This window comes from Panthera onca, chromosome B3 (assembly GCF_046562875.1).
Source record: "Panthera onca isolate mPanOnc1 chromosome B3, mPanOnc1 haplotype 2, whole genome shotgun sequence".
In the NCBI taxonomy this organism is placed as follows: domain Eukaryota; kingdom Metazoa; phylum Chordata; class Mammalia; order Carnivora; family Felidae; genus Panthera; species Panthera onca.
In genome coordinates, this window is record NC_138344.1 from 109,180,093 (window position 1) to 109,196,358 (window position 16,266).

At 40.3% G+C, this 16,266-nt stretch overlaps 1 protein-coding gene across 3 annotated transcripts in view; it reads right to left on the reverse strand.

Annotated features, from left to right (window-relative positions):
- The window catches only part of PPP2R5E (protein phosphatase 2 regulatory subunit B'epsilon), a 150,824-nt gene that overhangs the window by 60,215 nt on the left and 74,343 nt on the right, over positions 1-16,266 (reverse strand). For all 3 annotated transcript variants that reach the window (XM_060620004.3, XM_060620003.3, XM_060620002.3), the window contains exon 3: positions 6,807-7,003. In XM_060620004.3, coding sequence (XP_060475987.1) covers positions 6,807-7,003 — 197 coding nt within the window. The remainder of the gene's footprint in view (positions 1-6,806; positions 7,004-16,266) is intronic.

Here is a 16,266-nt window from a genome sequence, read left to right on the forward strand (position 1 = left end):
TGCTTGGGATTCCCTTTCTCTTTCTCTCTCTGCCCCCTCCCCCTCTCATGCTCCAAAATTAAATAAATAAATACACGAACAAGCAAGCAAACAAACAAACACAAAATACCCAAAATTCTGCAGTCAACATCAGAAGGTCCACTGACTCTATAAAAACAATCTACAGACACCCTAGTGTGCTAAACGAATATTATTAAGTGGGCATTAACTAAAGAAGCACAGTGCAGTTGTTTAAGATTTACAGTAATTAAAGAAAGGACAAAGTGCCTGCCAGTCTCTCTACCCTCTGATAAATTACAAATGGTAACAATATGCTCCTAACCTTGAGCGGCCAATTCTTCCGGATCTCATTCTAAAAATGTCTGTTGATAATCTTCATTATCGTAACCTTAAATTCTTTTCTAAGTAACAAGGAATCCTTCACTTTCCAATTTAATTCTCAGGTCCTGTTCCTATTCTCAAAATTTGCCAATAATTTCAGTTCCTAGATGCCCTTCCCAGACATCACTCAATTCTCTTCCATTATTTATATTTTCAGTAGCGTAGGCAGCCCATCTCCACCACCATCACCCCCACCCAGGCACCACCACATGGGTCAGATCTTATCTCCTTCCAGTCTGAAGAGTCACCTCCAAGGCAAATTCTGGCCAAGATGTATGGTTACATTCCTTATCAGATGCCAGAAGATGAAAAATGGAAATTTCACATTTCCCCCTGGTACTTATCATTCCCAAGGCACTTTTAGATAGTTGTTATTTTATGAAAAGAAACTCTGTCTGTCCTTCAGCCCATAAAGCATGTAGTGAAATTAACAAAGCACTCCTATAAGTCTGTGTAGGCAGACTCAGAGACCTTTAATTGCAACTTCATTATTTTCTACAGAACCATATTTTTCTATTAAGAGGCAAACCAGAGCTGTGATCTCCTGTTAAATCAAAGGATATATAAAAGATACAACACACAGATAACCAAATGACAGGGTATAATTTGAGAATAGGAAAAACAAAGCTAATGGTGGCCAAGAAACAATAATTAGGACTCAAGGAAAGACTTCAAGAGAAAAGAAAAAAAAAATGTTCTAAGTATTTTATCTTAAAACTATATCACCTTTGGAAAAATCACATATTCTACAATGTGAGGTATATAGAAATTTAACCACAGATGAGGAGTAGGGCAGACTTTGAAACCAATAAAAGTAAAGACATAAAGACAAAATATGAAAATAAATAACAGCAAACAACCACAGCAACAAGGTATACTGTCTGCAAGAGAAGGCCTAAGACTGTATTCTAATGAAGGCAGTATGCCCAAGATTCCATCAGTGTACGTGCAATCACCATCTACAGGCATCATCTCAACTTCCTTATACTTTGAGCGCTCCTCAACCCCCCAGCTCCCACCTGCACCACTGCTCGAAAGCACAGTGGTTCCCTGTACCACCGGCAATTCCATCATCGTTCTTTTTTTCTCCTGTTCTCCTCCCACACCGACAATTCCCAATCTCCGTCTTCACCTTTCCACATCTAGGTCTCCCATAACCTCCAAGTTAACACACCAAAAGTCCACTGCTCGGTTTCCACGCAAAACCCACTCGCCCTCCAGCTATACCTTTCTCAAATAGTGGCATAACAAACCACCTAATTCCCAAAGCTATCCTCACCACCCCTTCCTCTTTCTCACACTGCAAACATCCACACAAATGCCAAGTGGCTTCAATATTATGTGAGTCTCAAATGCCATCCTTTCTTCTCCTTCTCTACTTTCATACCTATGTTTGCCTTAGGGCTTTCACAGCTTCTCTAAAACACCCCTTCCCTAATTGATTCCTCTCCGCCTTCAATTTTGGTGCCCTCCAATCTATCTGGCCCACTGCCAGTGCAATACAAATCTGACCATGTCACTCAACTGCTCAAAACTTTCCAATGTTTATCCACTGTCTGTGAGGTTCTTTCAAGAACGGGCCCACACCTGCAGCTTCAACTGCCACCATTCACCTCCTCGAACTCCCCAATACACGTGTGTGCGCGCGCGCGCACACACACACACACACACACACACACACACACACATAAAATGCTGTGACAACACTACTTGTGTTTCTCTGAATCTATCATGGGGTTGGGAAATCCCTTTGCATCATGTAATTCTCTTCTTCATTTCAACACTAGTTCAGCCACTTAGAAAACACACATTCACCTTTTAACACCTACTGAGGCTTGACTTCCTTTGTAAAAAGCCTTCCTTAACCATCTCTACTTACCTCGGACTACTCACCCTCTGTACTCCTTTCTTGCCTTGTATATACACCTCTATTAATACACGTATGACATTTTCTTATATTTGTTCATGAGTATCCCTTCTACCTGATTTTAAGTTTGCTGACAGAGCAGGACCCAGCCTTTTTTTATTATCAAAATGTAAAAGTGTGGTTCTAAGTCATTCAGTAAACTTTAGCTGGAGTTAGCTAAAATAACGTCTTCACCAATGAGATACCATCTCACATTCGAACTATACCCAAAAGTGACGTTTTTGAAAAGGAAGATGTGCACATATAAAGAGCATAAAATACAAAGAGCTCGAGTTTGGGTTAAAAAAAAAAAATAGCACAAGATTACTGGGAGAGCCAGAAATTCTAAAAAGTCTTTCAGATGGATGCATGGCAACAGAACCAAAGAGAAAACATTAGCATAATGTGGTAAAAATACTGACTCAAGGACAGAAGCCTGACACTCGAGATGATATAAAGCAGAATGAGCCAAAGCCTCAAGGAACTACAAGTCCTGATTCTCGTTTTTTTCCATCAGATTTGCCCTCAGGTGAAATACATGAAAACAAACCACTTACCTAAGCTACTATTTTGGAAGCAGAATCCATTCTCAATTTCTTAGACTGTGTTGACTGAAAGAGCCAGTGGTTTTCGGAGCTGGAAGGTGGGAGCAATCATTACCGACCCCCTCCATTTATACACAGGAGAAACCAGGGCTTGCGAGGAAATTAATTATTTGCCCGAGACCTCACCATCAATCAAGTGGACGGTGACTTCCACATTCTCGGTCTCGGGCTCTCTCCACCAGCCCACACAACTCTCCCGCAGGGAAGGTACGCACTACATTGTTTTATCCTGTTTACACATCAAGAGCTGCTTTGCTTTCTTAATTCTAGCAGCCTGGAGGTGGTATCTAGACTTCATTTAAATGCTAAAAATGGCTTCCACAACTCACAGATTACTTTTATCGGTCACTCTTTCCTTCCCCTAACAGATTGAGAACTCTCAAAGGACAGATCCTTTCAGGTTGGATCAAAGGCTTTTGGTAATAGTGCTAACACCAGAACCTGTCACTGTAAGTCATTACTCATCCTCGTTTATAAAACCTGGCTATCACTTACTGATATTTCACTAAAAGCACCACCATTTCCTTCACTAATCCTAGTGAAAGTGGTTGCATTTTACAATAACAAGAAAGAATAGGTGGGGACAGTGACATTTGTTCAACAGGCAGGATCATCTTGGAGTTACAGAATTTGAGAACCATCGAGGCAATGGAATACGACACATCCAGCTGACAACACCTCAAGTCCACAAAAGGAATGCTGGGTTCCACCAATGATTGTAAAATCAGGTATATAATAACAGAATCATCCAAACATAGCACTATTGAACTAATGCTTGCCATATGTTCGGGACTATTCCAAGAGCTTTGTACACAGATATTGCCAATCCTCACAAAAGGCCAGAAAAAGGCAGGTGTGATACAGATGAGGAAAGTGGGCAGTGGCAGCACCAGAATTTCTATATAGAAGGGGCCTCCGAGGTGGCAAAATGGAAGGGAGTAGAGGGCAACAAGTGGGGACTGGGTTCCAACCCTTCTTATGGAGTGGTAAGCGGCCAGCTTGCTAGACTGTATTGCAAGACTGTATCTGAGGAGGTGAGGACTTTACGTGCAGAGCACTTTACTTAGGCAGAGTATTCATGGAGCAGCGGAGGTAGGACTATGGTCACCCTTCGCCTGATCCCATGTGCCTCTTAGCACCACACAAAAACTGAGGCCCCAGAGGAAGGGCTCCATCCAAGGTGCTTAAGCAAGTAAGTGCGGCCAGAGCTGGCACTTGAGCCCAGGTCTGTGTGGCTCCAAAGTCTCTGCTCTTTCAGACTCTCCCACACTAACTCCTTCTCTGTAAATGCCCCAGACTGCCTAAGAACCATGTAAAATTAATGGTTACAACTTCACAAATCATGAGATCTGAAAAATAAACTACGCCCCTGAGAACCCTAAACCACCATCTGGAAAGTTGATTTTCTAATGCCCTAGAACAGTATGCGTGCTACAGATTTAACATCTCCTAAGGTAGGCCTCCAGTATATTTTAAAATGCACATTCATACACAACTCAACTGACGGGAGACTTTTAAAAACAATTTTTGGGAGGGGGTTGAGGGAGGGCAGGGGAGAAGGGAAAATAGTCTCCGTTAAGAGACCAAAGCTCATTTAGAACCAAGTTGGTTTCACAGGAATAAAAGAATTTTTTGATTATGCCAAATACTGGGTTTAAAAACTAAATATAACCCAATGACATTCAATATCTTAATTTGAGATAATTTGAGAGCCTGAAACACTCGCATTTAAGAGGGAATTCATTCACTCGTTCAACGAACTCCTGATAGACCTGCACTAGGAGGTATTCTGGAGGCCACAGAGATGTGCAGGACATAGTTCCTGCCTAGAAGTGCTTATAGTCTAATTAGAAAAATCAAATAAAGGTGTGAAAAATTAAAGGGCAGCAAGTGAACAAATTCCAAAAGGATGAATTGCCAAGAGATGAAGGAAATGAAGGTAGGGGACAACTCTGAGCTTTTCAGGAAACAGCAGTAGCACCTTAAGCCGAGTCTTGAAAGGAAGGGGAGAATCAGAGATGGGGCCCAAGAAACACATGAAGGTCCAGAAACAGGGGGAAAGAAAGGCTATTTAAAAAAAACAAACCAGTAAACATACAAAGGTTCTCACACAAAGGTAAACTGACAGGTATATAAGGATATTCATAGGATAGTGGTTAAATGAATTATGGTTCACCCACACAATGAAGTATTACACACCTGTAAGACTGAATGAGACAGCTTTATGTGCACTGATATACAGTCTATATTGCTAAGTGAAAAACGCAAGGCACAGATAAGTGTGTATAGTATGCCACGACTTGTGTATTTATATCTATATGCTTATATGCGCTTACATATTAATGGACAATCCATGGAATGAGATATAGAAGGAAGTTATAAACGGTGGATACCTCTGTTGGCTGAGGAGATGGGTAGGTTAAAATCAAGGGGTAGGTTAAAACCAATGGGTAGGTTAAAACCAAAACCTGCAGAAAGCAGATGGCCTAGAGAAAACCTTAGGTGTCAGGTTAAGAGGTTCAGATAGCATGCCAACTCGAGAGCAGGACTTCTCAACAACAGTACTGTTGGCATTTAGGGCCAGATAATTCTTTGTTAGGGGGCTGTCCTGTGCATCATGAGAAGTTTAGCTGCAATTCGACCTCTCTCCAGTAGATGCTGGTAGCATGCCCCTCCCCACCCCTGGGTGTGACTGCCAAATCGTCTCTAGACATTGCCAAAGTGCCCTGGGAAGCAAAACCACCCCTAGTTGAGAACCACTGCTCAAGAGCTACAATGTTAATAGTTAACCTACAAGACATTCTACTAGTATATTCTCGTAAATTAACAACAAATGCAACATAAACTCAAACACATATTTGAGGGATACACTGGACATTGTTTTGAAATGATCTTCATATATCAGTCACGGTTTCTCAAGTTATGATAATTCACATCCCTTCCCAAATCTGAACTATTCATTTTTAACTACATCTAGTTCATCATGGAGGTCTCTTTTCTGTATTTGTTGAATACAAATGATAAAAGTTGAACTGAAAAGCTAGACAGTTTTCAGCAGTACAGAGAGAATGGGCCAGGTTCTCCAAGGGGATTCCCAGTGGTTGCGCTGACCCTTCTGGATTTCTGCAGCATAATTTCACCAATTAGTGGAAGAGCCCCACCTCCCCAAAAGAGCACGTACTCTCTAGATCCAACATCTTCTGGGATGCCAAGGAAGGCAAGCTTCCCATAGAAATCCAACAGAAAACCATATTTTGGCTCAGCTTTAAAAAACAAACAAACAAAAAAAACGAATATAATTACTGACCCAAAAAGAACATAATTACTTCTATTATGCTAATAATGTTTCTTCTCTTAACTCCTAATGACCACACAAAGTGCAAGACACTGTTCAAAAATAATGAAAGACATCACCCCAGATTTCAAGACTATAATGGGAATGATTAGTTTATAAAGCCAGGAGAGGCTTTAACTAGATTCTACAAAACACAATTTTATTGAGGTTAAAGCCATTTCTAAATTACCACAGTGAACAGGGAGGGGAGAAAAAAAAAAATCAAGACATCCAACAGGCTTGAATATTTTTCAAACACAGATCTAAAACTTGTGTTGATTCTCCTGTGTCTTTTCTTTTCCCAACGCCAGAAATCCAAGAACACCCTGGCAATCCTGGCTTCATACTCTGAAGTCGCTGGTTCCTCCAGTACTGTTGTAGGTGAAAAGTTGTGGATTTCATTCTCATGAAATCATACTCTTCAAATTCTAGTATTGTTCCGACTACTTTAGCTTAGCTCTCAGAAGGTTGGTTCTCATTTGTGGAGGTGACCTCCAGTGACCTGACTCTGCAATAATTACACCTGTACGTCGCTATGGAAGGTGCTTAAAAGTGTCCGCGGCGAAACAAAGAAACTCACCATTCTAACTACTTCAGGGTAAGTCTGCTCTGTCAAACAGCCTCTGCTTATTGTAATGTAGTCCACCAGTTCATTAAGAGTGGAGCGCTTGTATTCTTTCATTTTAAGATCAGATAGCGTGTCCATGAAGTCAAAAATGACACAGCACTGCTGAAGTTTCTTTAGGAACAGTTCAGGCTGCTCTGAGGACGGAACGTCTAAGAAAAAAAAAGGAAATGGTGTAAGTCTGTCATCAATTTCTAGGTAACAGGAATTCTCTGTGAAAGTTACTTCAAAGGCAAGCTCAAAAAAATAAGAATTCACATGACAACAGTGTTCTTTTTAACAATTACACATGGGCGGGAGGGGATACCATAGCCACTACTTAGGAGACCTTGTCTTTGAAAGCTACGTGGTACCAACACAATAGACAGCATTTGCTATTCCAAATATCTATTCCAACCAAAGATAGACCAAAATCCCAAGAGCCATTAGAAAGTTGAAGCAAATTTTAACCAAGAACATCCCATGTCAAAACCCCTGAGCCAAAAGCACTGAAAAAGGTCAAACTTCCCATTATAAGGTAAAGCCACAAGTTTTCACTTGGTTTAAATTAGTTTTACTAAAAAAATTTCAAAGCAGAAATGTCAGTAAATTCATTTTAATTTCACGCTGACATCCTTGGTATTTAAAGCAACTGTTGTATGTGTGTTTATATTTTTGTTTTGTTTTGGCTTGACATCTATGAAGTTTCTTTGTCAAAGAAACTTGGAAAACCAACAAAATGAAGTAATATCAATTCTCTCAAAAAGAACACACCAGTGATGGGACAATAAGAGCAAACTATACTTCAATCTATGCTCTCTCTTATGACCCATCTTATTCCCTTAACAGTGCGAGAAAACCACTAACATCTTCATTAGTATGTTCTCGGAATAAACATCTGTTCTTTTCCCACAAACAGCAGGTCAGACATTTGGTTTGATGTCATTTCTAAAAAAATATATAAAAATTTCAAGTTAAAATTCCTCAGCGAGAATGAAAACCTGATTTACAGCTGGACGTGAAACACACCAAGTTGTAGACAGCCCATTCCATTCCTTTATTTTCACTACTTTACTCCCCAAACTGGATCTTCTCTAAAAAGGCAATGAAATTATGACCAGGCTCCCGCCTTCATCCAAGGTACGTAACTCATTAATCCTCAAAACACTCTTAAAGGTAAGCAGGTGGCATGATATTATTTTCCCAAAAAGAAAATTAGAGACTATCACTGAGGTCGTCCCACAATGAATAAGTTACGGAACTGGGCCCAGCGCCCAGGTCTCCAACCACATTTCCACACTCCCTTTGTACCACTCAAGAAGGACTTTAACAATGTTTGGCCACTCACTTGCAAGCACCTTCAGTTGCCAGCTTCCCAGTAAATGCTTTCCAGCAGCCGTAAAGCACGGGCCACCTATTCTCTGGAGGTAAGTGCGACAGTTAGCAGCACTCACCTTACAACACCAGCGGCCCTAGCAGAAGGCAGTGAGGGCAGGCTCCTATTTAAAGGGTCCACGTGACTCCTCTCCACAACCCTCTTCCCCTGCTCACACCCCACAACCCAAGTGCTAGTCCAAGTACCCGGGACCTCAGAGATAATTCTCCCAAAACACTGCCTGCTGACATCAACTTTCAGGTAAGCCTAGATGAGAGTGGGCAGGACACCTGAAAACACAGGATTTTCCTACCAGATACAAAGGAACAAGAAGTAGTCAGTATTTTTGGAGGTATGTAGAGCATCACTGTTATTCTTAGTGAAAACAAGTCATAAATTTAGAAATTATTCTTAACCTGTAAGTTTCCTCCCCTACCACCACCCCCATGGGTCCCTAAAAGCCTAATGTATTACAAAGACTTTGGGATTTAAGCTGTGAGATATCTTATTCTATGCCCCTAGACTTAATCACATTAAAAAAAAAAAAAAAAATCTAGCTGAAACTAGTCTAGTCTAAATCTAGTCTAAAACTAGTCTAAAGACTGGGGCGCCTGGGTGGCTCAGTCGGTTGAGCGTCCAACTTCGGCTCAGGTCATGATCTCACAGTTCGTGAGTTCGAGCCCCCGCATCGGGCTCTGTGCTGACAGCTTAGAGCCTGGAGCCTGCTTCAAATTCTATGTCTCCCTCTCTCTCTGCTCCTCCCCTGCCCATGCTCTGTCTCTCTCTCCTTCATAAATAAATAAATAAATAAATAAATAAATAAATACATACATACATACATACCATTAAAACTAGTCTAAAGACTATAAGAACTGAGTTTAATCAGACCAAGCTTTCTCTTTAATTGCTACCTGCTTTTAGCATTCAAAATTAATTAATAAGTAAACAAAACTAAGCAGCTTATAAAAATGGCTATATATCCATAGCCAATGACTAGTTACATGCATAGGACCATGATGGTTAAGTACTAAAGTCCTGCAAGTTCTAAGTCAGACCTCATACCTCAAAGCTGAATGGAAGTTTTGATGCTGCACAGGGAACAAAACAATCTTATTAATGTAACACTCAGGTTAAAATCTTTAAAGGAGATTTTAATTAATCCTATTTTTGATACAGTAACTTTAATAAGGCTTGAAAACCAGACCACTTACATGGAGAACTGCATAACTCAGCACATACGAATTATGAAAGCATCTATAAGTGACAGCCTTTCCTCCAAAAAGCAAACCATCATTTAAGTAGTGACAACAGTGATTAATCATTGTGGTCGCTGCAAAAAACCTCAAGAGATTCATATATTTGGCTATTTTTAAAATTCAGGCAATTAACATTCGGTCTTTTTTTTTTATGTTAGGCAGTTGAAATTTATTCTTAATCCAAATTGACGTAATGTCATAGACAAATGTGAAGCAGGCTATCCATCTGCCTAATGGAATAATAATCACTTTCATTTACTAAGCACTATTGGGTACATTTATTGTGTACTATTCTAAGCATTTTCAAGTATCATATCTCACATAATACCACAACAGTTCTACGCAGTAGGTACTATTTCCAATTTAACAAATGAAAAAATCAAGACACAAGGAAATTCAGTGACTTGCCCAGAATCATACAGCCAACAAGCAGAAAGACAGGATTCAAACCCAGGCACACTGGCTCCAGAGCAAGGACTGTTCATCATTGTGCAACCATGAAACTCAATAAAAGACAAGAGGAATATCAGACTTCATAAAACGGGGTGTGTGCAAAAAGATAAGAAAAGGAAGAACACAGAGAGAAATCAACAAGTAATCTCCAACATGCCCCATTCATAAAGGATCAGGCTGAACCCCTTCTCTATCCTCCCTCTAGCCCATTCCTGAGATTAACACACACAGCAATAAGCTATTCTTTATCACAGGCTAAATTCTTCTAAATGATCTCTTCTCCTTAACTTAAATAACAGAAGTAGTCAAGACTGACTGAAAGAAAAAGAGGGAGGAGTATTCCTGAAAGAGACAATTCAATTACAGCAACAATTTAAAAAAAAATTTTTTTCATTCTCACTGAAGGAGGACCCAAATCAGCCTGAGCAAAGGGCTCTTGTACTGTCTGGTCCTCTGACTGCCTCAAATAGCTGTGCTGCTCTCAACCTCCTTGCCTTCATCTCCCTAATCCCAGTGAGCTATGAAAAGGGTAATGTGAAAAGGTAGAACAAGCCAGTATCGGAGAAGAAACACTCTGAGTAGCCCAGAAGGTTTCAATGATATAAGTTTAATGTCTTATGGAACCGGTCCCAGAAGCAGGTAACAAGTATCTTTTAAAGAAACATTTATCAAAAGTATCAGGTACTAGGTCGGAAAAAGAAGATCATAAATGACAAAAAGAAGAAATCACATAGGCAATGCATTCTAACCATAATGTAATAACACTAGATTTTAACAGTTCAAAGTCACCCACCTCCCAAATGCAAGCCACCTGAGAATCTAAACACTTCTGAAATAACTCAGATTGAAGGAAAACAAATTACAAATTACAGACATTTAGAAATAAATGTAAATTAGAAAAATTAAAGGTCATCTTAGAATCCCAAAGCAGACCAGGCAGTGGATGGATGCTTGTGTCGTCTCTCTTCTAATGGACACCTCTGGTCTACACAGGCTGTCCCTGCCCCCAGGAGAAGAATTCCACAGAATCATAACCATAAATAATGAGGAATCAATAAGTGGTTATATAATACCATGAAGGTCATGAGCACAACAACCCATCCATCCAATGTTAGTATTTGTTTAAAAAGGAGATAACCGAATCAATTCTCATAGTTTTGGATAAGATTCATAAAATCAGATTCTACTGCTCTGGAACAACTCTCAAAATTAAGTTGATTTCCAGAATATGTTTCTCACCCAAGAAAATAATTTAGTGACCAGCTAAGTGGTCAATCAACTTGGCAGTTACATTACTCACTGTACTGTCCCTCTTTTTCTCTTTTAGCATTAGTCATTTTCTCCCATATGCCTTTTCTATTGCATCTCCCAGCATCCTCCTACCAATTTTCATCAATAAGCTAGGGAAAAGGACTACTCCCACTTCCAAGGTGTTCATACCCAAATAATTTTAAAATTTACAAGTAACAAGAAGGAATGGGAAAACGAACATAGAATTCCACAGTAGAGGGAGGATGCAAGCTCAAATTAAGAGACAAAGATTCTCCTTGTGTCCAAAGAACAGTTAACAGGAGTGTAAATACACTTTAGCCACACAGCCCAACCTCCCGCCGCCGCATTACCTGCACACGTGCTCGGGCACACATACACACACATGAACCTCCCCTCACCCTTACTATGATTTCAAGAGCTGACGGTTTATTAGTGTTTGTCTGTAATTAGCAAAATAAACTCATTCCTCCCTAGTCAACAAGCTTCCATTATTCCATCCCAACTAATGTTTGGGGCACAGGATCATGGATCCAATATCGGCCCATCTTCCCGCAGGGCCTGACTCAGGACTTTGCAAAGCCAAAAAAAAGCAAAAGTACAAGAAATGAAACATAAACTAGGTGTCCTTTAGGTTTAGTGCTCTAAGGCTCCATTCAACTGAAGCTGGTGAAAATCAGAACACTAAATTCACACTTTGCAAACAGGCCAATCAAATAAATAAAGAAGGTTTACATCATTATAACATTTATTAGTCATATCATCACAGAAAAAAGTGCAAATTCATTTTAAAAAAAGACATGGGCTGGTAACTTACTCACACATAGGCTATTAAAATGAATGTGGAAATATAATGAAAAAACATTTCTCTAAAATGATGTTTGCACTGGAAGCTTCAGCAGTAACATTATTTGAGCTCCTGATGAAAAATATTTATAACCTATTATGTTCATTCAAAAGATCTGCAATAAAATCCTACTAAGAATTAAGAATGCTTTTCACCTGAAAATGTCCTAAGCCATTCCTCAGCCCTTTTACATCCAGTTCTCCCACTCTCACAAAAAAATCAAGTTACCAACACAGAGGATATAAACATGGTCTTTGATCCCTGCTCCCACCTCAACCCTTACAACTTTCCCTAAATTATGTAAATCTCCATCCCTATCACATACAACCCTCTAAAACTTCAATAAAGTCAACGAGACTTTCATTTGCATAAAGCATATGAAACTGCATTTACAGAAAACTAGTCCTTGATGAACTGAAGCATGGCATGTTAGTACCAGCAGTAAAATGCCTGCCTGTCCATGTGCTTTGTCCAAACCCTTGCCACCTAGTTTATTTCTAAACACAGGTACGAGAGGCATTCTCCTCTCGTAGCACATATTTTGGTAAAACTAAATGGAATTCTATTTTATTAGTGAACTATGTTTAAATTAGGAATTGTTTTTGACACCCCCAAAATTGCAGATATAACCAGCTATATTTCATCAAAACAGGGAGAAAAAACTCTAAGTCTTTCTAATGAACCAAGTAGTAATATGAGGCTTCATGTCCTATGAACTAGTCTGTAACATGTTGATTGCACAAGCTACTTCAACATAAAGAAACTAACTCAAAACTAACACAGTAGCTAAAATAAGTATTGAAAACTTCACCATTCCAATTACTTTATTACTGTATTCAAAGCAGTGGGTTCAAAAATGTGTGTTCTGGGGCGCCTGGGTGGCTCAGTCGGTTAAGCGTCCGACTTCAACTCAGGTCACGATCTCGCGGTCCGTGAGTTCGAGCCCCACATCGGGCTCTGGGCCGATGGCTCAGAGCCTGGAGCCTGCTTCCGATTCTGTGTCTCCCTCTCTCTCTGCCCCTCCCCCGTTCATGCTGTGTCTCTCTCTGTCTCAAAAATAAATAAACGTTAAAAAAAAAAATTTTTTTTTAAAAAACGTGTGTTCTGCTATTGATGACCGTGGTGGTGGTGTGGTATTTCCACTACTATATATCTGTATTTTTTAAAAGCATCCCAAGTGATTTCAATGTGAGGCCAGTTTTTAAAGTAATAACCTTCTCTCATCTTCTTCACCTTTGAAATTCTTTCTCTTTTTAGTTCACTGAAAACTAACCGTGAGGGGCACCTGGGTGACTCGGTTCAGCCATCTCACTCTTGATTTCGGCTCAGGCCATGATTCCAGGGTCATAGGATCAAGCCCCATGTTGGGCTCAACGTGGAGCCAGCTTAAATTCTCTTCCCTCTCCCCCACTCACTCTCTCCCTCTCCCCCCCCCCCAAAAAAAAAAAAAAAAGATAAAAACAGCAATTAAAAAACAAAAAAACTAACTGTGAAAACTTGCCATTTCCAAGAAAAGGAAGGTCCCTGGAAATATCTACAACAGTGAAAGCATTCCTTCCTCTCCTGGGCCGTAAAGAAGTGAATGTACAGTTGGCTGCTTTTAGAACTCCTTCCAATTTATTAATAAGATAGGAAACACTTGGCTGATTACTAGCATGTGCTTTTCCCACAGGTTCAAAACACGTCTCATGATCTCACGTGAGAGGGAGCCCCACAGCACAGAGCCTGCTTAGGATTCTCTCGCTCCCTTTTCTCTCTGCCTGCCCCTCCCCCACGTTCCCACACACTCTCTCTCAAAAAAATAAATCAATAAATAAACTTTAAAAAACAAAATAAGTAAAAAGTACATCTCATAGAATGGCTACACAGATGAAACAGTATCTAGTATCCAAAAAATGAGACCAGGGTGTGAGTATTAAACAAGTTTAAGCAATAAACTGAAAGGCAGAAAAGGCCAGTACTGATGTTTCAAGGTAAAAAGAATGACAATGATAATGAACACAGACTAGTGCAAAGCGCTATACTAAGCTCCTTACAGGAATCATCCCCCTTTAATCCTCAGAACACCTTATGAGTGGCCACTATTAATATCCCACTTCTTCAGAAGAAAGGACTGGGGACCAGAACAGCTAAATCACTTGCACAACATTACCCACTACTAAGGGCTGCAGCTGGGATGCGAATCCAGGTCATCTTATCCCAGTGCCCACACCAGTAACGACGACGATGGTGGTGATGGTGACTGTGATCAATACCACCACCGCCACTGGAGCTCTACGGATAAGCTGTCACGGTTAGACACTTGTTTAAGAGAAGCTGTAATCTAAAAAAAGCAAAGGAAAATCTGATGGACTTTTCTACAAGCATTTAGGTATTTTAAAACGTAAACAGCATAAAATCAGAACCGAACTAGTGATCAATGGTAGATAGGTAACTTAAAGTTCTAAACAACAATATATTAATTATTCTGCTCAGCTTGGACAATCAACATGTATTTGTTATTATTCTTCTGTGGATCTCTCCAGTTTTCCTTTCCCAAAAGCTGACAAATACCTGCTCTCCACTTATAAGCTAAACCCAAAGGTCACCACTGATGCAAACCAGTGGCTGCAGCAGCAAAATTATAGGATTCAAGGCTCTCATATTATTCTGACACTACTCTCATATTATTTTGACACTATGTTCCAATCAGAAGAGAGAAAAACATACATGCACACACACATGTCCACACATACAAAACATGCATATGCACACAACTTTTTTTTAAATTTTTTTTAATGTTTTTATTTATTTTTGAGACAGAGACAGAGCATGAGTGGGGGGGTGGGGCAGAGAGAGAGGGAGACACAGAATCTGAAGCAGGCTCCAGGCTCTGAGCTGTCAGCAGAGAGCCCGACACGGGGCTCGAACTCATGGAGTGTGAGATGATGACCTGAGCTGAAGTCAGACACTCAACCAACTGAGCCACCCAGGCGCCCCTGCACACAACTTCTAATAAATATTTCTGTTTCCAACCCTTCATATTAGCTATCCCTCATGTTTTACCTTCTAATGCCAAGGCAGTCACTGAAACTTGTCAGGACAAGAAATAAAACATTTAAAAATTGATCAATTCCTTCCTAATTATAGGTGTAGATTACTTTCCTGCCACCAAAATCACCCACAGGACCGAAGCCACCAAAGCCTCTGGCTGATGCAGACTCCACACTGTTAGCACAGAGCCAGATGCTGGGCTCGAACTCATGAACAGCAAGATCATGACCTGAGCCAAAATCAAGAGTTGGATGCTTAACCATCTGAGCCACCCAGACACCCCATAAATCTATTATTAATTCATCACCTAAGGGCTTATTTCCAGAGATGGAACCAGGGCCTCTGAACACAAGAAACTCCTGTAGCATGCTGGGCTATTTCACCCCCCACCCCCAAAAAGGGGCTGCAGGACACAGCGTTCAAAAGTATCTTTGTCAATGATTCCCTTTTTTGAGGATTTTCTATATCAATAAAATTACAAAAAAGACCAAGCTGACATTGTTTTTCAGATAAAGTCATGAAAACAGTAAGTAGCCACCATATTTTCACTATAATTTCATAAACAGAAAGCTCTTTTGAATAATAAAAGAAGAGAAGAGCAATCTCAGAATAAAAGTCAATCCTTCCTCAGAACGGACGGTGGCACGTGCCCATGCACAGATATCGTGTGTTCTCTGCCTTGACCTTCCTTCCCTCTACTTAGTGCTCACTTTGCCGGGCACCAGGAACAACTTTCCCACAGCCTGTACCTGGGGACCTTTGGGCCGTATCGCCACTTTGTTCCAACACCTGTCTGTAGCATGGATAACAGAGTTCTAGCCATGCTGACATACCAATTTCAACTGTGTTTAGATGACCAGAAAAGCTGAGAAGATAACACATACCCACAATAGTCCAGGAGCTTTTCGTTTTACGGCAGCCATGTAGTCCTTAGAAACTACGTAAGATAAAAATTTCCACAAAATTTTATACACGCCTCCAGTCGAGAACTTGCCACATTACACTGGTACTTTTTTTTTTTTTTAAACCAGTGAATCAAACACGTGTCTTGATTATCTTTAAATACCCAGATCCAAGGAGGAGTTTCTAGAATATGGTAAGTACACAACAGACACAGGTTTAATCAATAAATTCTACATATTGACAGTCTGTGAGTTCGAGCCCCGCGTCGGGCTCTGTGCTGACAGCTCAGAGCCTGGAGCC